Genomic DNA, 26265 nt, shown 5'->3' with positions numbered 1-26265 from the left:
TGAGTGTAACTATCATTTATTTGGACAAATTGTATAGTTATTCATGATGATATTTGAAACAGTGAATTACATCAATAATTTATGTGCATCACATAAAAGTTCCATCTTGCTTTACGTCAAAACATAAATCAACAAAAATAAATTCATTCATTTCAAACTGCAGACTTTGCTTGGATAAATGTGATTTTAAAACCATCATCCGAACCAAAGTTTGTTTTCCTCAGTTAACAATTCATAATCTTACAAAATCACTCTGCTATAACAGAAGAAGAAAGGTGATTTGAAAAAATAGTGGTTTGAAAAATTATTCCTATTTAACTGTGCAATAGGTTTTGCTTGATTTAAAACTATTAATGTAACTTATCAAGAACAGTTTTGTTTGTATTTTTATGGTTTCATTGTAAATTTCAACTCTGTCTTCACACGTTTGTCGGAATCCATGACTTAAGAGTGCATTATAAACGAGCCCGGCATGGCCTGATGGGTTAAGGCGTTCGACTTGTAATCTGAGGGTCGCGGGTTCGAATCACGGTCGCACCAAACATGCTCGCCCTTTCAGCCGTGGGGGCGTTATAGTGTGACGGTCAATCCCACTATTCGTTGGTAAAAGAGTAGCCCAATATTTGGAGGTGGGTGGTGATGACTAGCTGTCTTTTCTATAGCATTACACTGCTGAATTAGGAACGGCTAGTGCAAATAGCCCTCGTTTAGCTTTGTGCAAAATAAAAAAAAAAACAAGCGTTATAAATGAATTCAATCTAAAGACGATTTGAAATATGAAATTACTTCCACACATCTCGTTTTAACACAGATCTCATGACATAGTTGGCTTACATCTACCTACTTCTGGATTGGCCATTCTGATTTGATTTGTATGTTAATTAGCTATAATATTTAACTTTATGCTGCTAAACATTAATTTAAAGTTATTTATTAATTGTACTTGTGAATTTCGATCTGAATTATGTAGTAGTTGTATGAAATTTATGCGTTGTGAATGTAGATCCTCGGCATTTTAAGTTACGTGAAATTATTTGATTTGTTGTGAAATTCGCGCAAAGCTACACGAGAGTTATCTGCGCTAGTTGTCCCTCAATTAGCAGTGTAAGGCTAGAGGGAAGACAGCTTTTCATCACCACCCACCGCCAACTCTTGGGCTACTCTTTTACCAACGAATAGTGAAATTGACCGTCACATTATAACGACCCTTCCATGGCTGAAAGGGCGAGCATGTTTCGTGCGACGATGATTCGAACCCGCGACCCTCAGATTACGAGTCCAGCGCCCCTAACCACCTTGGCCATACCATTAATTGAGTCTAACGTAAATGTGTTTTTAATTTATTGGTTAAAAGTTTTCATATTTTTATTATATATGGTATTAACAACTGTTTACAGTGAAAAACCTAAAACTAAAGATATTCAACGCATCACACATTAACGAAATTGGTTGCGTTGTATCCAGCCATACAAGTTAGTTCATTCTACGCTACGTTAGCCCAATCAGTCCTATTGTAATAAAAATCAATAGAACAGTCGCGTAAAATGAATCAAACAGGATTTCTAAGCATAATCATATACAAGAAAATCGGTATTCCCGCTTTGGAATGTCCATAACGGTTAAAACGTTTCAAAGATACTGTGTTTTTAAATATATATATATATATGCAATTGTTCATTTCAAAAGTAACACGAAATGCATCTGTCATGAAAAAAACAGGGGTTGGTTCAATACCTTACGTTATAATAAGAATCGTCATAAAACGTGTTGATTTGAATGAAGAAACGTCTAAAAGATTTTTTTTATGTTGTTGCATGCATTGTTTGAAAGAAAGCTTTGTGTAACGTGATGTGTCAACATTTTCTCACCAATACGTGTTTGGTTAAAGCTGTCCGTTGATAACATGATGTGTTAACAAGTTCTCGCCAATACGTGTTTGGTTAAAGCTGTCCGTTGATAACATGATGTGTTAACAAGTTCTCGCCAATACGTGTTTGGTTAAAGATGTCTGTTGATAACATGATGTGTCAACATGTTCTGATTACTATGTGTTTGGTTAAAGCTGTCCGTTGGTAATATGATATGTCAATATGTTCTGATCAGTATGTGTTTGGTTAAAGATGTCCATTGATAACGTGATATGTCAACATTTTCTCACCAATATGTTTGGTTAAAGCTGTCCGTTGATAATGTGATGTGTCAATATGTTCTGATCAGTATGTGTTTGGTTAAAGATGTCCATTGATAACGTGATGTGTTAACAAGTTCTCGCCAATATGTGTTTGGTTAAAGATGTCTGTTGATAACATGATGTGTCAACATGTTCTGATTACTATGTGTTTGGTTAAAGCTGTCCGTTGGTAATATGATGAGTCAATATGTTCTGATCAGTATATGTTTGGTTAAAGATGTCCATTGATAACGTGATGTGTCAACAAGCTATCACTAATATGTGTTTGGTTAAAGATGTCCATTGATAACGTGATGTGTCAACAAGCTATCACTAATATGTGTTTGGTTAAAGCTGTCCGTTGATAACGTGATGTGTCAACATTTTCTCACCAATATGTTTGGTTAAAGCTGTCCGTTGATAACATGATGTGTCAACAAGTTCTCACCCATATGGGTTTGATTAAAGCTGTCCATTGATTGTTGACTTATCATTGTTGGTACCCCATGGGATTCTGGGATTGCCAGCGCCAAGCATCTCGACCTGCAGAAGAATATAAAAACACCAACTTTAGCGTGATAAATTGGTAGACTTACTGTTATCCAACTGATGACAAGTTGAGATAGTGTCTTTAAAACAACTAAGTAAATACTTACAATCGTTACAAAATAATATTATAATATAGAAGTGTATATTTTAGAGAACTTTGAAAAACAATATTAGAATATTAAAATATAGAAACTGGCATAAAACATTGTAAAAATATTATAATAATATAATATAGATTCTAATATTGTCTTAAAATATTAGAATATTATAATGTATGGACTAATATATACATTGTAAAGCAATATTAGAATATTAAAATATAGAATCAGAACACTGTAAAACAAGTTAGTAGAAACTAATATATTATAATGTAGAAACTGATATGATATGAAACATTCTATCTCAACCCCCGGTCAACAGAAATGGACATGAGTTGAGTGATATATGATACTTTTATATAACGAACTGCAAATATCATCACAATAACACTTACACATTTCCATCAGTCCCCGTGTAGCTTTCCATCCAAGTTCCTTTTCTGCTAGAATAGGATCTGCATAAACTGCGACAGCGTCACCCGATCGACGCGCCACCAGGTGGCGAGGTATTGTTTTTCCAGAAACTTTTTCGAAGGTTTCCAAAACCTCCATCACAGTATATCCTTTTCCTGTACCCAGATTGTAGGCCTAGCAATTGAAAACAAAATTCAAAATAACAATGATTAGGCTTAATTCTTTAGAATTGTATATCATTCGCTGTTTAATTATTCACCCATAATTATACACCCAGGAAAGCATCTATTCCCACAAGATAAAATTAAGCCAAGGACAGAAAAATATTAATAAAATAAATGTCGGAGAAAGGAAAATTAAAAGCGTTTAAGGCTCATATATCATGAAGTAATATCTACAAATAAACCTTACTTTTCTCTCAACTGATGTGACAGACCTGTAAATAGCAAGAGAATCGAGCAGAAACGTTTATGAGGGTAAAACTAGATTTCCTGATTTTGACCTGAGTTAAGATTAAACAACGAGAATGGACACAATATATAAACACCGTAAAAAATTTTATTTGTTGCAAAAAACAGTCAAAACAGTGAGCATGTAGATAGAGGACACAGCACCTTTATTGGAGATCGAAGGCTAGTGAAAACCTGTTCCAGACTAAGAAAACATGGTATTATAAATACATGTACACTGCTGGCCAAAATCTTAAGGCCAATGAACATAAAGACAAAATATGCATTTTGCGTTGTTAAACTTAACCACTTATTTGAGTAGAGCATCGAAAGATGAAAATAAGAAAAGAGAAAATAAAAATAAATTTTTTTAGCACGTAATAGAGAAAATATGAACACTGTTAAATTAGCCTAAATACTAGCTGATCAAAAGTTTAAGACCACGCTGAAACGAAGCGTTAATCGGTAAACACGTAACTAAATTTAGTCATTTGTGTTCAAGCATTAGCGTTGTCAACACCTCCCACTGACATCTCCTGTGCTACATTGGGTAAAAACATGGCAAAGGCTAAAAAGAAAATTTCAAGTGGTCGGTACAAGAAAATTTCGACGGCGTTCAGCAGGAGGATTCGAAGGGTTGTCCGACAAGACATCAGCTCATGGTCAAACCAGATTAAGGCCCTTACGGACGCAGAATGCAGCTCAAGAACAATAAGACGGCATCTACGAGAGAAAGTCTTTAAAAACCGTAAACGTCTTCAAAGGCCACGCCTCTTTCCACACCACGAAACAGTTCGGTTAAACTTTGCTGAGAAGCACCAAATATGGGACATAGAAAAGTGGAAGAAGGTTTTGTTCTCTGATGAGAAAAATTTTAACCTGGACGGTCCAGATGGCTTCCAACGTTACTGGCATGATAAGGATATCCCACCGGAGACATTTTTTACACGACACAGTGGAGGAGTTTCCATCATGACCTGAGGTGCTTTCTCCTTCTATGGAACAATGGAGCTTCAGATTATACAGGGGCGTCAAACAGCAGCTGGCTATATTGGCATGTTGGAGAGAGCATCCTTATTGACTGAAGGCCCTCGCTTATGTGGAAATGACTGGATTTTGAGTTTGTAAATCTACAATGTCCGCAGGACAAAATACTTTTCATGGCGAATAACGTGATTCTTTTGGACCATCCAGCGTGTTTGCCCGAACTGAACCCCATTGAAAATGTTTGGGGGTAGATGGCAAAGGAAGTCTATAGAAATGGACGTCAATTCCAAACAGTGCATGATCTTTGTTCGTGAAGCCATCTTCACCACTTGGAATAACATTCCAGCCAGCCTTCTGCAAACGCTTATATCGACCATGTCAAAGCGAATGTTTGCAGTTATTCGCAATGACGGCCGTGCAACTCACTACTGAGACCTCATGTTGGGCATTTCCTACCCTGTTTAGGACTTCTTTTTGGTATAGTCTTAAACTATTGACCAGCTAGTATTTAGGCTAATTTCATAATGTTCACATTTTCCCTATTAAATGCTAATTTTTTTTTATTATTATTTTCCATTTTCTTATCATTTTTCGAAGCTCTACTCAAATAAGTGGTTGAGTCTAACAACGCAAAATGCATATTTTTTCTTTATGTTTATTGGTTTTAAGATTTTGGCCAGCATTGTATATACAATTATACAATGCTATTCTTCTCAGTTTATATTTCCTAAATATCTTCTATAACCCGACCTGTAAGTGGAAAAGGTAATCTATCTATACTGAGAGAATTTACTGCTGTGTATTATGTGCGCGTGTAGACCTATAAAGGTATTGGGACAAGAATATTTATCATTTCTAAATCCTACTGACTTTATGCTTTTAAAGAATAAAGTGAAATATAACACGAATAAACAAATTTTCTGGGTGTAATAATACGACTGATTTGTGTGTGTGGGGAGGAGAAGGGATGTGAGAGGCCTCTAGTTCTCGAGTCGTAGTGGGCCTAAAACATTGCTCAACTAGTCTTGTTCACAAGTGGGGCTATCACGAGTTGTAACTGTGTATCACATGGGCTTCAGGGTTTCAAAAGTGCTAATTTTGTACATTATATAATTAGATCTTCTGTTTGCTGAAAACTAGTATCATCAGACAGACTCTGGGCACATAAAGTATTAACGTTATACGTTTCACAAGTTGACCTCTCATGACCTGGGCCAGTTGCTCTATCTATATGTATACTGAAGAACATATTAACACAAGTCTAAGGAAATAATATCCAAAGGACAAAATAACCTTGACAATGTAATTTAGTTACAAAATAGTCATTATAATCGAAATATTGTTAAGTACTTGTAACATTTATTACAAATGAGTCAAGAAATAACATTTTGAAGTTTAAAAAATTCGATGAAAAAATAATGTTCACTTTCCTTATCGATGAGAAAAATAAGCAGTGGAAAATATCACAAACAGCTATATATAGTTTAAACTTGCACTGATTTTCTAGTTCCAAGACATGGTATTCCTCAAAGAAACATTTTCTTTCAGGTGAGTGTCTTAAAATAAACTTCTATCTGATAAACTTTGAGATAAAAAATAAGTTCTCAACATTTAGTGTCACCGATCAGTATTATTCGAAAATCAGGAGAGTTTGTTTGTTTTTTGAATTTCGCGCAAAGCTACACGAGGGCAATCTGCGCTAGCCGCCCCGAATTTTGCGATGTAAGACTAGAGGGAAGGCAGTTAGTAATCACCACCCACCGCCAACTCTTGGACTACTCTATTACCAACGAATAGTGGGATTTACCATCACATTATAAAGCCCCCACGGCTGAAAGGGCGAGCAATGTTGGTGCGACCGGGATTCGAACCAGCGACTCTCAGATTACGAGTTGAACGTCTTAACCCACCTGGCCATACCGGGCCTAAACATGAGAGACGTTTAAATGTAACGTTCCTGTTACTGACGTCACCAAAGATTTTTCGTCTGATAACTTAAATGGATTCACCTTCCAGCCTGAGAAGTCAGTACTCAAAAGCTTATTAAGTGCGTTAAGATGACCAGATGCGATGTCAACGATGTGGATGTAGTCACGTATTGCTGGAAGAAAAATTAAATATCAAAACCTGTCTAACGTTATTGAAAATTTCAAAACCTAACATTATTGAAAACATTAAAACCTGTTTAACACTGTTGAAAATATCAAAACATGTTTAGTAATACTGAAATCATCAAAACCTGTCTAAAATTATTCAAAAATCAAAGTCTGTTTAACATTATAGAAAACATCAAAACCTGTTTAACGTCATTAAAAATATTAAAACATGTTTAATAATACTGAAAACATCAAAACCTGTTTTATATTATTGAAAACATCAAAACCTGTTTCACATTATTGAAAACATCAAAACCTGTTTCACATTATTGAAAACATCAAAACCTGTCTGACATTATTGAAAATATCAAAACCTGTTTCACATTATTGAAAACATCAAAACCTGTCTGACATTATTGAAAATATCAAAACCTGTTTCACATTATTGAAAACATCAAAACCTGTTTCACATTATTGATACCATTTTACGAATATTACCAAGATATTTTCCCCTTAATATAATTCAAATTTGTATAAAAAATTAAATTACCATTCACGCTTGATAAGTTTGTTAATTTTGCAGCAAAGCCAAAGTGTCGCTACCTGCTGTGTTCATCACAGAGATTCGAACTCCAGATGAAAGCAGTGTTCAAAAGCTTACCGTTATCCCTCTTGGAGAACTGTGCCATAAGTTGAAAATAAATAAACTTTATTCACTGTTGGCAGTTATGGGATAGTTACTAATTTAAATTTCGACTTAAAAAATAGCCAGTGACAGAGTGATTTGTAATCTCAATAACTTATAAGCAATATTTCATAAATTTTTGTTACAGTATTTCAGTTTTCCTTCTTTGTTTATTGAATTTCTCAAATTTGAATAATTAGTATTACCTGTTCCGTCTCGTGTGTCATAGTCGTTCCCGAACACTTTAACATTCGGGTGTCTTCCAACAGCCACGTGACAGATGAAAGGAAGTAGTTGTGTGGGAACACCTTTTGGGTCGTCTCCTATTTGGCCGGATTCGTGTGCCCCGACTGGATTGAAATAGCGTAAAAACAACATTTTCCAGGACTGCTACGAGTAAAGAACAATAATACAAATCAATTAATACAAATATACGGTACTGGACGAAATTTTTATGATGAACTAAATATTTTGGAAACTTGTTACAGAAATTATTCAGATGAAATGTAAAGTTATGATAACAAAACAATGTTGGGTCTTACCATTAAAATAATAATAATAAATTTTATCATTCGTGATGGAGAACTTCTTCTAATAATATAATCGAAAAACTTGAAGAGTCTCGATTTTTTAATTTGTAACAATAAGTTGGTGTACAATTAAATATTTGTAGCCATGGTCTTGATAAGTAAGTGTATAATTAAAAATTTGTAACCATGATCGAAATATGTAGGTCTATATATAAGTAAAAATTTGTAACCATTATCCTGGTAAGTAGGTGTATAATTAACGATTTTTAAACATGTTCTTTATAAAAATGTAAATATTATTCACTTGTTAACATGCTTCATATGAGTAAGTATATATTATTAGATTGTAACCACGATCCAGATAAGTATAAAATATTATTAACATGTACCCATGCACCAGATAACTATGTAACTATTATTATGTAACCATTATCTGTCCATTTTTTGTGTGCATAAAATTACCTCACAAAGAGATATATATTTTTGTTCTTAAAACCTTTTTTTGAAACTGACCTACCGGTGTTGATATCGATATAAAATGTTAGTAATAAGAAAACATTTCATAATTGTCCCGTAATGTACTCCTGAAAGGAGGCATTTTGCTATATATATGTTTTTTTATACGATTATATAGGGCGTGAGAAGTAGACCAACATCTGACTATTATATATCTATATACACACACATAGATAGATAACCATACTCCAGATAAAAACGTATAAGATACAAATTTCTTTCAATGGAATAGTAAAATAATTCTTTCGTGAACTATGGCGAGAATGAAGACTTTCCGAATCATACAGGTCATCAGCTGTGGGGCTGATACAATTAACAATGTTACATGTTCTGACGTCGAGTACACTGGTAGTACGTATTTAAATTGAGTTTGGGATCAAAGGCTTTAACAACAATCAGATACACTGTGCAGTTATTAAACGTGCAACTTTTGTTGTGAAAAGGGACGTCCAAAGTTCAACTCCCAATTTAACTAGATCATTTTTGATCTACGGCTCAGTAAAATTTGGTAACCACGGGGGCTGTTTTCCAAACTTCTTGTTGGATACGTAATGGGATGGATTGGATTTTAATCACAGCTTCTTCAAACGCTGGATATCAGATTAGCATGATCTCTAAGATAAAAGAAAAATGTACATCAAGTTAGCATGGCTTCTTGGATCCAAGAAAAATGTATAACAAGTTAGTATTGCCTCTTGGATCTACGTAAAATGCATAGCGAGTTAGCATAGCCTCTTGAATCCAAGTAAAATGTATATCAAGTTAGCATGGCCTCTTGGATCCACGAAAAAATGTATAACAAGTTAACACGCCCTCTTGGATCCAAGAAAAATGTATGGCCCCTTGGTTGGTTGGTTTGGTGTTTTATGGCACAAAGCAGCTCGGCTATCTGCGCCAAACATCCAGTAAAAAGTTAAAATTGAAATAAATTTAGTAAAATTCATAAAAGAAAATTTAGGTAAAACAAAACAAAGTTTTAAAAAAACATAAATAGCATTAAAACCAATGTTTACATCCAGTCTACAGTGGTATGAGAAAAGCTACAGTAATTTCTGTAGCATAACTGTAATTATCATAACACACCAGGAAGACTAACAGGTAAGTTCAAAAACCACCGTCAGTCACATGAAGTTGGCCTTTCTAGTCCTAGTTCCAAGTTATTTGACATTGTGGCCATTTTCAGAAAGTAAAGTAAAGTAAAAGTTTTAAAAGGCTTGCAGCAAATTTTTAAAAATAACTCTCCAGGATGACTAACGGGAACTTCAGACAGCAGTGTTAGTCACCTGAAGTTGGCCTTTCCAGTTCTGGTTTCGAGTTACTTAATGTTATGGCCATTTTCTAATTTCAAATCGAACCATATGGACTTTGATTCTTAAAAGAGGATCACATTGAAAAAGTCTAATGTATCAGTTAAAAAACTTAAATAGCATTAAAAATATTAATAGTCTTTAAAAAACTAAAAACATTTCCAAGGTGGACAGCGCCACTATCACCAATAACACTGTCTAACTTTATGGATAAATTTTGGGACAGAACATGTTTAAAATGGTGCCGTCGTTGAGAGTCATAACGTCGGAAAGACAATAAAATGTGGCTCAATGTGACCTGAGTGTTACACAGACAACACATTGGTGCATCAGTCCAAGATAAAAGAAAACGATGAGTTAAGAAACTGTGACTAATGCATAGTCGAGTTAAAACAACTTCCTATTTCTCATCCTTACGGAAGCAAGACAACCAGTCCAATTTAGAGTTTTATTTAGAAAAGCTTGTTGTCACGTTGCTCATTCCAAGTCCGCTGCCAACTAGCACGGAACCGAGCCTTGAATACAGGACCATAGTCCATGTATGGAACAAGCACAGCAGCGATAGTGCCAGAGCAGACAGATTTTGCTGCAGCGTCAGCAAGCTCGTTCCCACGAATACCAGCATGCCCTGGTATCCAGAAAAACTGGATAGAAGTAGATGTTAAAGATAATTGGGTCAGTCGGTTTTAAATATCGGCGAAAACAGAGTGTGAACTACCGTGAAGCGATTCCAGGGCCAGTTGAGAACTAAGCGACTCAGTATAAATAGTGCAGTTTGAATACTGCTTAGCTTCTATGTGATCCAGGGCAAGATAAATGGCGTACAGTTCAGCAGTGAACACAGAAACTGTGGAGAGGATTCTGCGTGCAACCACCGAATCACATCAAATCATGGCAGAGCTCACACAATCACCTGTTTTTGAACAATCTGAAAAATAGGAATGGAATGATCATTCGAAAGATGTTCAGCAAATAGCAGACAGTATTTCTAATTTGGAGTGTCTGCTTTTCTCAGATGACTTAAAGACAGGTCACATTTGGGGACTGTAACAAGCCATGGTGGGATGGGCTGACCAGTGGATACAGCAATGTTATCCAAGAACAGACCCAATTCACCCAACTGCACCTGGATACAAAGGAAAAAGGAGCAAAGGCAGATCGTCTGTTCTTAAAAAGTATGGCCCATCAAGGAAAAAACACAACCCCAAGTGGAAGGCTTTGATAAGGAACGAAGTTTCGAAGCATATAGTAAAGACAGTTCCAAATGGTGGAGGTGTAAAGAAGGTTCATGAGACTCTATGTATAAGCTCTGAACTGGGGAGGTGCAGAAAGACCCAGTGAAGAGCCGACGTCCTTGATGATGAATGGAGTCCATCATCTTTAAGGCCGAGGTCCTGACAAAACCATACACCAGTGATCCATAGTCGAGTTTCGATTTAATAAGAGCACGATATATCTTTAGCATAGAACATAGATCCACTCCCACAATGGTGGAAGAGAGGACATGGAGGATGTTCAGTGCTCTTGTACATTTGACCCATAGCTGCTTGATGTGTGGTATAAAGGTCAGCCCCAAGAACAATGCCTCAGAGACCACAGGCAGCACAACTTCACCAATACAGAGTTCAGGATCAGGGTGAATATACCATTGGCGGCAAAAGTGCATGCAAACAATTCAGTAAACACTTTAGGAAAGTCCGTAGCTCCCACTCAATATACCTCATGTTCGATGACTGACATGAAATGTGGAAGTTGTCAACAAAGAGCCCATTTTCAACAGTGAGAGGGAGTTGTTCAGTGATGGCAGTAATCTTTATACTGAAAATTGTGACACTCAAAACACAGCCCTGAATTCCTGTAGAAAAGAATGGGAAAGTGTTGAACCCACGCGAACTTCGAATCTCCTGTCTATTAAAAATATTTTAATGAAAATGGGTAAATGGCCACATAACCCATATATATGGAAGTCTCACAAAATGTCATATCTCCATGTTGTATCATTAGCCTTCTCAATGTCAAAGAATATTGATACAAGATCTTGTCATTTGAGAAAGGTTTCTCTGATTGACGTTTCAAGTCGAATCAGGTGGTCCATGGTGGAGTGCTGTCGTTGGAACCCACACTGGGTGGGCGAGAGGAGGTTGTTTGATTCGAGGAACCAAACAAGACGAGCATTAACCATCCTCTTTGAGGTCTTACAGAGTCAGTTCGTCAGAGCATTTGGATGGTAGTTTGAAGGAATCTTGGAATATTTCCCAGGCTTAGAGAAAGGTAGAACAATAGTCTGGCACCAGGCATCAGGAAAGACATTCTCCTGCCAGATCTGGTTAAACACAATCAGAAGAATAGCAAGAGAAGCAGGAGATAGATGGCGCAGCATGTCACAGTGTACATCATCTGGTCCAACCGATGTACTGCCAGATAGACAGATGTACTGAGTTCCACCAGTGTAAATTGACGATTATAGTCAGAGAGAGAATCAGCTCGAAAGGAAAGGGGTGATCACTCTGCCAGAGTCTTGATGGTGAAAAGGTGGAGGAAGAAGCAGAAGTGCTAGAAACCCAGCAAAAGCTTTCACCTAGAGTATCGATGATGCTCTGGGTATCAACTACTTCCTGGCCATCAGAGAGCAAGATCGAGAGGGGGACAGAATTATATTGCCTACTGACCTTCCGAATCTTGTCCCATATGACTTTGGAACTGGTGATAGAAGATATTCTGGTTGTGAACATAATCTAAGATTCCTTCTGGCTTTGATGTCTTACCCATCGAGAATGTGCATGGGCCTGCTGGAAAGTGATGCGGTGTGAGAGTGTGGGATACCGATGAAAAGTATCCCAGGCCCGTTTTTGGGCTTTCTGTGCTATGTGGCAGGCGCGACTTCACCATGAATGAGGATATCGTGGAAAATGTGTCGAGGTTTTACGAACACATTGAGCAGCTGCTTGTGTAATACAGTCACTTACTGCTGCCACACAGTCATCTATTGATGGCTTACAGAAGATGACAGGATCAAGTTCTGTGAGAGCAGTGAAAGAGGGCCAGTTTGTTTGATCCAGCTTCCACCAGGGCACGCGGGTCGGGTGGCATCGACTACGGCCAGTCTCTCTCAAAATTATAGGAAAATGATCACTGCCTGGTGGATTATTGTCAACCCTCCATGAAAAATGGGAGAATAATGAAGGGGAGTAAACTGAGAGATCAATAGCAGTAAAGGACTGACTAGGTGCATGAAAATACGTAGAAGAGCCAGTATTGAAATGAGAAAGGTTGTGATCAGAGAGCATACACTCTATGGAGCGACCCCCTCCTATCAAAATCAGCACTTCCCCAGAGGGGATGATGTCCATTAAAGTCCCCCAGGATTAAAAAGGGAGACAGCAACTGTTCAATGAGAGCATCAAGGTCTGATTAATCATACGTCTCTCCAGGTGATAGGTAGAGAGAACAAACAATAATGGTACGACCCAAGGAAACACGGATAGCTGTGGCCTCCAAGTGTGTGTCAAGTGGCAAAGACAGGGTGGGCACATGCTGATCAACCAACAGTGCCACTTCATGTACTCTTTCATCACACGGCCTGTCATTTCTATATAAAGAAAACCGCCGAAAGGTGACTGTATCGGCAGGTTTCAGAAATGTTTCCTGCAAGGAAAGACACACAGGATGGTATGAAGCAATCAGTGTTTTGATGTCATCCAGATTATAATGTAAATCTCAACAGTTCCATTATATCAATGTGGCCATTTTTATTTATGTGTAGGCGAATTTGGTGGAGAACCCTTCTGTTTACGACCACGTCTTTTTTTTACTGTCTTTATTCGAGGGAGGTCTATCAACCTCCATGGATCCTGCTCTGGATCAATTGGGCAGGTGTTTGCTGTTGGAATAGGATTCCAGCGACTGAAGACGTGAACGAATGATCGTTTTGCATCTTGGGGTGGGAGAAGAAGATGTACCCGATGAAATGCCTGTACCTGAAACCAAAGGATGTGGATCTTGGGATTTGCTGGAATGTATGTTAGGGACAGAGATGGGTGTTGAATTTGATTCATCAACTTTTTTAGCCATGGAGGTCAAAAGACTTTTCATTTGGTTTGAGAACAATTGTTTTGGAGGCACAGAGAGATCCGTCTGCACTCCCACTGTAGTAGTGGAATGAAGTGCAACAGCATACATTCAAGAGGAAGTGGTGGACAGCAACTTTCGAGACTCAGGATAAGTAATGTTATGAATCATTTTCAAACGCTGCACCCCCTTTTTCTTCCAACCATTTCGGGCAAGAACAAATATAGGATAGGTGAGAGCAATTGTACTTGACGCAATGAGGGCCCTTTTCACACTTATAGGCATCGTGGTCCTTCCCACCACAACAAGCACACGTCAAGGAACCATGACATGACGTCCTCGAGCGACGAAATTGCTGACACTGGAAACATCTGAGAGGGTTTGGAATCTATGCCAGTACCCTGCAAACAAGATAATCTGCCTTGATGGTGGCAGGTTGACGTGATGATGTAAATGTCAAAACGAGGATGTTGGTCGGCATCATAATTCCATCTTTGCGAGTGGAGATACGCCTTACTGCAGAAACTCCTTGGGTGGAAAAACCAGCGAGAATCTCTGACTCTTGGATGTTCTTCAAATCCCTCTCAACAATAACTCATGATGAATTCAACGTAGCATGAGGTGTAACCTCAATTGGTATATCCCCAATCGCCTTTGAATGCAAGAGGAATACACTGTGTTGAGATGTGGACGTTTCCACCAATATGTCACCAAAACGAAGCATCTTTACTGACTTTGGAGAGCTAGCAAGTCCCTCTAGTCTCTTCTGAATGAAAAATGGAGACATCTGCCCTAGAGGTTTGTCTGAAAGAGAATTTAGTGTAAGAAAATGAAGTACAACAGGTGTTACAGATGTTGAAAATTGCTGTTCAGAATCTTCAAGACGTGGTTGTTTACCTATGGACGGATTTTTCATTATTTTATTAAAGTTTCTATTTGGAGAGTGCATAATAAAAAGGAATATTTCAATGCCCACTGACCCTACTTATCATGGAGCCCTACGAGGGGACGCACTACAATGCCAAACAAGGACATTGCAGACCGCCAGGGTTTCGTGAGCACTATACCCACACACAAGCATCAGATACAATGTCTACAACACCTGTTGAGAACATCCAACACTGGTACTTGGTTGACCCTAGCCCAAGTGGACCAGCCAATTGACCCAAGGGAGCCACCCAAAGGCCGCTCATCTACAGGAATTTAAGGCCAAAGCAGTGTGCTAGGGTTGGACTCCTCAACCACCAGGATCCTCTCCTCTCAGAGGAGGTAAACTGAAAGAACAGAACCTTCACTGGGAGGTCCTCTTACCACGTACAGGAATCCACACCGAGGAGTGGCCTCTTGGATTCAAGAAAAATGTATAAAAATGTGAGCATAGCCTCTTGGATCCAAGAAAAATGCATAACAGGTTTAGCATGGTCTCTTGGATCCAAGAAAAATGTATATCAAGTTAGCATGGCCTCTTCGATCCAAGAAAAATGTATATCAATGTAGCCTAGCCTCTTGAATCCAAGAAAAATGTATATCACGTTAGCCTAGCCTCTTGGATCCAAGAAAAATGTATATCAAGTTAACATGGCCTCTTGAATAAAAAAAAACGTATAAAATGTTAGCATGGCCTCTTGCATCCACGAAAAATGTATAACAACTTAATATGACCTCTTGGATCCAAAATAAATGTATATCAAGTTACCATGGCCTCTTGGATAAAAAAAAAAAAAAAAACGTATAAGAACTTAGCATGACCCCTTGCATCCACGAAAAATGTATTGCAAGTTATCATGGCTTCTTGGATCCAAGAAAAATATATATCAAGGTAACATGGCTACTTGGATTTTAAAAATTGGTATCAAATTGGTATGACTTATTAGATTGAGAAACGTGGATATCAAATTAGCATGTTCTCTTGAATTTAAAAATTAAATAACAAATTAGCATGGCTTTTTGGACTCAAATTCGTTAAAATTGTTGAAAGCTGAATGGCTATCTTCGTTAGCCGTCCCTCATTTAGAACCGACTAAAGACTAAAGGAAAGGAAGATAATCAACACTACTCATCACCAATTCTTGTTCTACACTTTTACCAAGAAAAAATGTGTATCAACTTATATTATTGCCACTTTATAATGTCTCTAAGACTATACGAGCAAGCATATTAGGTGGTGGGAATTCGAACTCGCAACCCTCAAAATTCGAATCTGGGAGTCGAACCAGCAACCCATGCGACACCTAAATGATAACACTTAACTACTGCACATGCTCTATTGAAGCATATATGAACACAATCTTTAATGCAATGCTCATCACACAAATTATAATAATAAAGCTACACAAAGGGTAAGTATATACACCATTCAAATGTTATAGAAATGAAGAAAGGCAACAGTACACACCTCTAACTCATGAGCTATTTTTACTCAAATGATCTTACAGAGGGCTTTGCCCATTACTGTTATAGTACAGTCACAGTCCCAAAGAACAGAAAACACTTTTGTAGTAAATGAAAAGAGGTTTGAACTCAAAGACTCACATTTTGGTCTATCCACTCAATATCCCACGATCGCACTAATGATACAAAGTTAACGACTACGTTATTACTCCACATCTGTCAAACAAATAACTTCACATTTCAGTAATCACTCAAGATGTCACTATTGTTTTTAAGATTATTATTAATTGTATATCACCTCGTCAGAGAGACATTTGTCTTTCATAATCTCCTCACAAAGCACTTTAGTTCTTCCATAGGGTGAAGTACAAGTTCTCCCTATAGGATGCCGCTCGTCCATTGGTAAATATTCTGGGTTACCATAAACTGTACAGGAGGAAGAAAATAGAATCTTCTTTACGTCAGCTTTTTCCATTGCCTGATTTTCAAAAAATATTAGAAGCAATTATAACCGTTGTCTACCCATGCAAATATGACGTCATATAACATAAAATCTCTAACGAAGATATTAACTGACAGTAGGTATTAGTTGTAAAACAATAGTTAGTAGACAGTGGTATACAGAATATGTTGTAGAGTGGTAAATATTAGTTCGCTAAATATGTTGTTAGTACACAGTGGTATATATAGTAGATGTTGTAAAGTAGCAAATATTAATTCACAAGATAAGTTCTTCGTAGACAAGTGGTATATAGGAGATGTAGAGTAGTAAATATTAGCTCACAAGATAAGTTGTTAGTAGAGAGTAGAAAGTGTAGTGTAGTAGATATTAGTTATCAGGATAAGTTGTTAGTAGACAGTAGAAGGTGTAATGTAGTAGATATTTGTTATTAGGATAAGTTGTTAGTAGACATTTATATGCAAAAACGGCTCGTTTGGGTTGAGAAAATATTTTACACAGAAGAGCGAACAACGTTTCGACCTTCTTCGGGCATCGTCAGGTTCACAAAGAAAGAGGTAACTGACCGGAAGCTGACCACATGTTTGTGTAACTGAGTGTCGGAATGTAGAGGGCGGTATTAGATGTTTGAATATATAAATTTATTTATTTTATTATATTAATATAGGTATAAAGGCGTTCCTTTATATTGGTTTATTTTGGGTTTAAGTTGTTGTATAAGTAAGACTTCTTTAATTTTGCGTTTGTTTATGTTTGTTTCTTTATTTAGTATTTGAATGTTTTCTATGGTTATGTTGTGTTTATTTGACTTGCAGTGTTCGAAAACGTGTGTAGGTGACTTTTTTATGTTCTTTGAATCTGGTTTCCATTTTTCTACTTGTTTCTCCAATATAGAAGTCGTGGCAGTTATCACATTGTATTTTGTAAATAATGTTGGTGTGGTGTTTGGACCATATAATCTATGCTATAGTGTAGTTTTTACATAGTATAGACCTCAGTTTTGTGCCTGGTTTTTGAATAAATTTGGTATTAACTGGAATGTCATATTTTGTTACTAATTTTTTGCCAAATGTTGGTTATTTGTCTGCTGATGTCAGGAATATATGGTATACAGCAGTATATGGTTTCGTGATTTTTTGATTTGTGAGATATATTTACTTTTGTTGGTTGATTTTGCTTTCTGTCTAGATGTGTACGTTTAATGTTTTCTACGGTTTGTGGAGGAAACTTATTGATGTTGATGAAGTATTGTTTTATTTTGTCTAATTCATCGTTAATTTTATCTGGTGAGCATACATTTATGGCTGTGTTTATTTGGTTTCTTAGTATGTTGAGTATTTGTTTTGTTTCATGTGCTGAGTCCCAAGGAATGTATAGTCCAGTATGGGTGATTTTTTGGTGGATTTCTGTTTTGAATTGTGTGTTGGTTCTTGTAATTTTGAGGTTAAGAAATGATATTTGATTGCTTTCTTCCTGTTCACATGTGAAGTTAATGTTGGGATGTATAGAGTTAATGTGATTGAAAAAATTAAGTATGTGTTCTGTAGATTTGAATCCCGCAACCGTGTCATCTACATATCTGTACCAGTATAGTGGTGGATGTAATGCTGTGTTAATTGCTTGTGTTTCAACTTGTGTCATAAAAATATTGGCTAGAACTGGTGATACTGGGTTGCCCATGCTTAGGCCGTTTGTTTGTATATAGTTTTGGTTGTTGAACATGAAGTTTGTCTTTATCGTGGTGAATTCTATGAGGGATGCTAACTGGTTACTGGGAATGTCTATAGTTGGGTTGGGTTAAAACAAGACAAAAACATAAAAATTCTAAAAGCAGATAAAGGTAACGCTATGGTCATAATGAACACGAATGAATACATCCAAAAAATGAATAACATTCTATCAGACACGAACAAATTTAAATCAATACACACAAATCCAACAAAGACACACGAGACGCAACTGAACAAATTGCTACTACAAATGAAAAAAGCCAACACAATTTCACAAACACTTTATTCCTACCTACGTAAACCCGACTCACGCACACCGCAACTATACGGCATCCCCAAACCTCATAAACCAGATTGTCCATTACGACCAATAATGTCCACATATGAATCGTTTAATTACAATCTTGGTAAATACATAGCATGGGCATTCTCCAAATATGTAACATCAGCCAGCTCATTCATCAAAGACTCTTTTAATTTCAAGTCTAATCTAAAGCAACTTAATCATAAAGCCTTAATGGCCAGTTTCGATGTTATATCCCTCTTTACAGAATTTCCAACCACTGAAACCTGCAAGATAGCCTTAGAACTCTATATCCGAGACCCTAACCCAACTATAGACATTCCCAGTAACCAGTTAGCAACCCTCATAGAATTCACCACGATAAAGACAAACTTCATGTTCAACAACCAAAACTATATACAAACAAATGGCCTAAGCATGGGCAACCTAGTATCACCAGTTCTAGCCAATATTTTTATGACACAAGTTGAAACACAAGCAATTAACACAGCATTACATCCACCACTATACTGGTACAGATATGTAGATGACACGGTTGCGCGATTCAAATCTACAGAACACATACTTAATTTTTTAAATCACATTAACTCTATACATCCCAACATTAACTTCACATGTGAACAGGAAGAAAGCAATCAAATATCATTTCCTAACCTCAAAATTACAAGAACCGACACACAATTCAAAACAGAAGTCCACCGAAAAATCACCCATACTGGACTATACATTCCTTGGGACTCAGCACATGAAACAAAACAAAAACTCAACATACTAAGAAACCAAATAAACACAGCCATAAAACTATGCTCACCAGATAAAATTAACGATGAATTAGACAAAATAAAACAATACTTCATCAACATCAATAAGTTTCCTCCACAAACCGTAGAAAACATTATACGCACATACCTAGACAGAAAGCAAAATCAACCAACAAAAGTAAATATATCTCACGAATCAAAAAATCACGAAACCATATACTGCTGCATACCATATATTCCTGACATCAGCAAACAAATAACCAACATTTGGCAAATACTAATAACAAAATATGACATTCCAGTTAATACCAAATTTATTCAAAAACCAGGCACAAAACTGAGGTCTATACTATGTAAAAACTACACTGACAAACACCACACCAACATTATTTACAAAATACAATGTGATAACTGCCACGACTTCTATATTGGAGAAACAAGTAGAAAAATGGAAACCAGATTCAAAGAACATAAAAAGTCACCTTCACACGTTTTCGAACACTGCAAGTCAAATAAACACAACATAACCATAGAAAACACTCAAATACTAAATAAAGAAACAAACATAAACAAACGCAAAATTAAAGAAGTCTTACTTATACAACAACTTAAACCCAAAATAAACCAATATAAAGGAACGCCTTTATACCTATATTAATATAATAAAATAAATAAATTTATATATTCAAACATCTAATACCGCCCTCTATACATTCCGACACTCAGTTACACAAACATGTGGTCAGCTTCCGGTCAGTTACCTCTTTCTTTGTGAACCTGACGATGCCCGAAGAAGGTCGAAACGTTGTTCGCTCTTCTATGTAAAATATTTTCTCAACCCAAACGAGCCGTTTTTGCATATAAATTTCTCAACAAGTCGGTTTCTCGACATCACTGATCGTTAGTAGACAGTAGAAGGTGTAGTGTAGTATATATGAGCTCTATAATAGTAGTTAGTAGACAGTAGTATATAATATAGTAAAATAAATTCATTTCAGATATTTTTGAATGATTCTGTTAATCTTACCTCCAATAGGTTGATCATACCAAAGACATTGTTTCTGTAGAATGTAAGAGGTATTTGACATGATGTCCCAACTTCCTTCAGAGCTGCACAATGGATCACACAGTGAATCTCGTACTGTAAGATACAACAGAGTAACGTGTGAAACTAATCAATGTCCACCATATAACTAGCAGCTGCTTATAGATACAGTGTTTGTGTATTCTATTGTTATGTTTGTTTTGGTGTGTTTATAAGTGTGGTGTGTTTTATATATTTTGTGATTGTGTTTGTTCTGATGTTGATAAATATGGTCTAATTTGTATTTTTAATTATGTTTCTTTTCTTCTTAGTATTGATAAATATACGGTGTGTTTTATGTATCTTGTGATTATATTTTTATGTTTTAGTGGTGATAAATATGGTGTGGTTTATGTATTTTGTGGTGCGTTTGTTATGATATTGATAAATATGCAGTATTTTATGATCACGTAATTTGTTTTGGTTTTGATAAGTATGGTGTATATTGTATTATGTAGTAATATTTCTCGTTTGAAAGACACGCAAGCAGTAATTGCAGCGCTGTGTTCTTACCTTAATCACTTAATGTTAAGTATAATTAAGTAAAATTACAGTGCACACTTTACCGTTGATCTAAAAAATAGACCGAAGAAGCATTGACATCTATCAAAGATAAATAAGTGAATTATGTTTATGTATATTAAGTTGGATCAGACGTGACTGTTAAATACACCAAGTGCAAGCTATTTTCTTCTCTTTTATCAGCTTCGAGCTATTTTCCATCGTGTTACTAAATACAAGATATTTACACTTCCGTTACTAATTATAAATGATTTTTCCTTCTTGTTACGAAGTTCAAGCTATTTCCCTTCCATTACGAAGTTAAAACTATTTCTCCTTCTGTTACAAAGTTCAGGTTATCTTCTGTTTTTTACCAATTTCAAGCTATTTTCCCTTCTGTTACAAAACTCAAGCTATTTTCCTTTTTGTTACCAAGTTCAAACTAATTCACCTTCTTTTACAAAGTGGAAGCTATCTTCTGTTCTGTGTATTACCAAATTCAAGCTATTTTCCCCTCTATTTCCAACTGCAAGTTATTTTCCCCTCTATTACCAACTGCAAATTATTTTCCCTTCCGTTACCAATGAGCAACAACAAAAACTCCACTTACCCGCTTAAAAATATTCGTCAAGGATGGAAAGTCCAGCAGGTCAAGTTGGTGAAAACTTATTGGACGGTTGGTTAGTTCCTGCACTCGCTCTAAACTTGGCGGTAGAAAATTTTCCTTCCCTGGTTTCAAAAATTAGAATATGTTCTAAACATTTCACTTTCCTGAGATTATCCAAGATTATGTATCAAAACACACAGATGTTGTGTGTGCTTATTAAAATGCACATAAATAAACACACAGATGTGTATTGTGAATACTTAAACCTACAGATATGTGGTGTAAGTACTTAAACATATATAAATAAACATGTAGCTGTGTGGTGTGTATACTTAAACCTATATATATAACCATATAGATGTGTAGTGCTAATACTTAAACCTATATAAGTAAATATGTAGATATGTAATGTGAATATTTAAACCTGCGGTCATGTGAAAAAAGTTGGGACACCCAATGAAAGCCTGTGTATTTTTGTAACATTTTGGATATATAGATATTTAATCTCAATTTTAACAATACTGAGAGATTATAGGAATATAACTAAACAATTAAAACTGAAGAAAAGACTTTTCAAGATCTTCTGTAAAATGTAATTCTACAAAAATGTATATTCTAACTGAGGAAAAAGTTAGGACACCCACACATTTGTTCCCACTTAAAATGGCTCAACTCACACATAGGTGTATCACACCAGATGCACATGATTAGAAGATCGTTACTCAGAATTTTGAATGAGGCTTGCCCTATTTAAACCTCAGACATTTAGTTTGGTGTGCTCCTGACTGTTGAAGTGAGAGTGAGCACCATGGTGAGAGCAAAATAGCTGTCTGAGGCCTTCAGAAAGAAAATTGTAGCAGCTTATGAGTCTGGTAAGGGATTTAAAAAAGATCCCACAAGATTTTGAAATCAGCCATTCCACTGTCCAGAAAATAGTCAACAAGTGGAGGTCTTTCAAAACAACTGCCAACAGGCCCAGGTCTGGTCGTACAAGCAAGTTCACCCCTAGAGCAGACCGCAAAATGCTATAAGATGTCTCCAAACACCCTAACATGTCATCATTGGACCTACAGCAGGCTCCGGCTACTGTTGATGTGAAAGTGCACGCCTCTACAATCAGAAAAAGACTGCACAAGTTTAACTTGCATGGGAGGTGTGCAAGGAGGAAACCTTTTGCTTTCTAAGAGAAACATCAAGGCCAGACTGAAGTTTGCCAGAGAGAATGTAGACAAAGACCAGGACTTCTGGAATAATGTTATTTGAACAGATGAGTCCAAAATTGAATTATTTGGACACCAGAACAGAAGACATGTTTGGCATAAACCAAATACAGCATTCCAAGAAAAGAACCTCATACCAACTGTGAAGCATGAAGGTGGAAGTGTCATGGTTTGGGGCTGCTTTGCTGCAGTGGGACCTGGACAGCTCACAATCATAGAATCCACCATGAATTCTACTGTGTATCAGAGGATGCTTGAGGATCATGTGAGACCATCTGTACGAAAATTAAAGCTGAAGCGGAACTGGACCACCAACATGACAATGACCCAAAACATACCAGTAAATCCACCAAGGACTAGCTGAAAACTAAGAAATGGAGAGTCCTGGAATGGTCGAGTCAAAGCCCAGATCTTAATCCCATGGAGATGCTGTGGGGTGACTTGAAACGGGCTGTACATGCAAGAAACCCCTCAAACATCTCATAGCTGAAAGAATTCTGCATTGAGGAGTGGGGCAAACATTCTTCAGACCGATGTCAAAGACTGGTAGATGGCTACAAGAAGCTTCTGACTGCAAAAGGGGGTAACACTAGCTATTAGGGGGTAGGGTATTCTAACTTTTTCCTCAGAATATGCATTTTTGTAGAATTACATTTACAGAAGATATTAAAAAGTCTTTTCTTCAGTTTTAATTGTTTAGTTATATTCCTATAATCTCTCAGTATTGTTGAAATTGAGATTAAATATTTATATATCCAAAAATGTTACAAAAATACACAGGCTTTCATAGGGTGCCCTAACTTTTTCACATGACTGTATATAAATAAACATGTAGCTGTGTAGTATTAATACTTAAACCTATATAAATAAACATATTGATGTCTAGTGTTAACACTTAAGCCTATATAAATAAACATATAGATGTGTAGTGTTAATATTTAAACATATATAAATAAACATGTAGATGTGTGGTGTGTCACTCTATAATAAACGTACACTAATAAACATACTGGGTCCCAGAATGGCAGAGCGGTATGTCTGAGGACTTTATAACGCTAAAAACCGAGTTTCAATAGTCGTGGTTGACAGAGCACAGATAGCCCTTTCTGTAGCTTTGTGCTCAGTTACAAAGAACAACAAACTTGTGGGTGTGTGGTGTAACTATTTAAGTATACACAGATATAAAAAATATATAAATGGTGAGTGAATACTTGAATCTGAGGAAGTAAACTGACACATATGTCGTGTAATTGTTTAAACCTAAACAAACCAATATATATACATATGTAGGGTAACTATTTAAATCTACATATATAATGAGAAAATACTGTATGTAACATTAAACTTACCCAACTAATAATATGGAGGCGTATATTGACTACTTAATCATACACACATTCAGTTTAGTGTATGGCTGTATAAATGTATACAAATTAAGTAGACATGACGTGTGATAATTTAAGTTGCTCGGATAAACGTATATATACATAATTTACGCGTCTGTTTAGTCAAACAACACAAATAAACAGATATAATTTTCGGTAAGACCAGTTAAGTCTACATAGGTACAGAAACATATGTACAGTGTTTGATTTCTTAATTCTATACAAGTAAACTTGCTGCAAGTGAATCTGTAAAGTTAACTAAGTTGTCTCTTATCGTAATTCATAGTTTCTCCTGGTGATGGCGCTGTAGAACATCTAAACATATAGCCTGTTGAAAATGTCTGAGAGAGTTTAATATCCTTTTCATAAATATTATCTTTTACAAAGTGTTTAATGTTCAAGTGCGGTCATAGCTCAAAATAATAAGTTTTGTAGCCCTAACATGAAAATGTTTGGACACCGAGACAAACAACCTTTCAGTATTCTGTTGTATCTACATTGACGATGTTAGAACAACTTTTATCAGGTGCAATCGAAAATCTTCATCAAACAAAAGGGTGGTGGTTTTTATGACACAAAGCAGCTAGGCTATCTGTGCCAAACAAAAGGGATTTAATAAGATTTGTTTGTATAATTAAGGTGAGATAATATTACTGCTTTTGCACATATTAATGAAACTGGTAAAAAAGAAAAAAAATGAGTAAAAACAAGAACTTGTAACGAAATTCCATTAAATGAACATAAAAAAATCTGTCTGATTTTGAGTCAATTTTACTTCACCATATAGTAACCAAAGTTAATATTAGTTAACTGAATAATATCGATATGTACTTCAGAACGGCTGGAATGGGTATTAGCATTTTTATTGATATGCAGAGAACAAAGTTTCGACCTTCCTAGGTGATCTTCAGGTTAACAAAGAATGACCTAGTAAGATCGAAACGTGTTCTCTGCTTATCAATAAATATTAGTGTTACTACCCATACCAGCCATTCTGAGATACATTCTTATTTCAAGTGAGTTTTTCGTTATATGCAAACATATAAAGATCCATCCTGAGAAATATTATCAATCTTAATGCCGATTTATTTTCACACTCACCAGAAACCGAATTTAGAAAATTATCAATTGCCACTACATCATATCCGGCATTGAGTAACTCCAACACTACGTGGCAACCCACGTATCCGGCGGCACCCGTTACAAGGACGGTACAAGAACTCTCACTCATGGTTTCTTGAACAATAAACAGAAATGTAACGTTTCACTGTTAGAATAAAGGCTTTATTGTACCTGAAGTACTAAATATAGCAGTCCATCTGTGTGGAAAGATGGTCTGTTGTCATACCCAAATGTATTATAACAGTGCGCATGCGAGTGACACCTGTTGGTCATGACGACATCACTCTTGGATTATCGCTCAGGCCCTCCGCTGTCACTTTAATTTATTCTAAATGTTTTATTGCTAGAAGCCATATTTTCAATATTTTAATTTTGATATTTGCTAGAGAGTGCATTTCTCGAAAGCAAGAAAGTTCGTGCAATACCAAATATGATGAATCAGTTAGTTCTGGTGTTGGAAGAGTTGTTACGTGTATTTTGCTATTTATTGAGTTCATAAGTTAAGTGTTTGTTTATCGATGAAATCTATGTAAATTAGGTTTACAAATTAACGTGGCTGCAGAAAACGTTAACTGAAGAATGAATAAATTGTTTATCACTAGGTGGACTGAATATGGTATATACAAGTATATCTAAAGCAGTTCAAAATAACCTACCCAACGATGGAACACATCATAAAAATATGTAACAAACTGTATAGCAAAGAACAATGTTGACTAATAACAGAAGCATGACCACATGGTAAGGGCACTCCACTCGTAATCTTAGGGTCGCGGGTTCAAATCTCTGTCCCATCAAACATGCTTACTCGTTCAGTCGTGAGTTTGTTAT

At 36.2% G+C, this 26265-nt stretch overlaps 1 protein-coding gene across 2 annotated transcripts; it reads right to left on the bottom strand.

Moving 5' to 3' along the window:
- On the bottom strand, window positions 1–25594 carry LOC143237939 (UDP-glucose 4-epimerase-like). Of its 2 annotated transcripts, none has more exons than XM_076477706.1 (8): window positions 25414–25594; window positions 21711–21829; window positions 20543–20656; window positions 16559–16738; window positions 7655–7835; window positions 6677–6768; window positions 3213–3405; window positions 1–2713 (listed from the first exon to the last, which is right to left on the bottom strand). In XM_076477706.1, the coding sequence occupies exons 1-8, from the start codon at window positions 25541–25543 to the stop codon at window positions 2661–2663; spliced, it is 1062 nt and encodes a 353-aa protein (XP_076333821.1). In that variant the 5' UTR covers window positions 25544–25594; the 3' UTR covers window positions 1–2660. The 2 variants fall into 2 exon arrangements, with proteins under 2 accessions (XP_076333821.1, XP_076333820.1); XM_076477705.1 differs by having other exon boundaries at window positions 7655–7838; window positions 25414–25593.
- Between the last annotated feature and the right edge of the window lie 671 nt (window positions 25595–26265).

This window comes from Tachypleus tridentatus, chromosome 13 (assembly GCF_004210375.1).
Source record: "Tachypleus tridentatus isolate NWPU-2018 chromosome 13, ASM421037v1, whole genome shotgun sequence".
NCBI classification, from domain to species: Eukaryota; Metazoa; Arthropoda; class Merostomata; order Xiphosura; family Limulidae; genus Tachypleus; species Tachypleus tridentatus.
The sequence above is the reverse complement of the archived record's forward strand: the minus strand, read 5'-3'. Positions and strand labels throughout refer to the sequence as shown.

Excerpts from the sequence above, each read along its gene's own strand:
- LOC143237939 (XM_076477705.1), bottom strand. The coding sequence starts at position 25,543 with ATGAGTGAGAGTTCTTGTACCGTCCTTGTAACGGGTGCCGCCGGATAC. Across the intron at positions 20,657-21,710 it reads TGACGAATATTTTTAAGCGG|TACGAGATTCACTGTGTGAT; the intron begins GTAAGTGGAGTT and ends TGTATCTTACAG. Across the intron at positions 16,739-20,542 it reads GTATGATCAACCTATTGGAG|GCAATGGAAAAAGCTGACGT; the intron begins GTAAGATTAACA and ends TTTGAAAATCAG.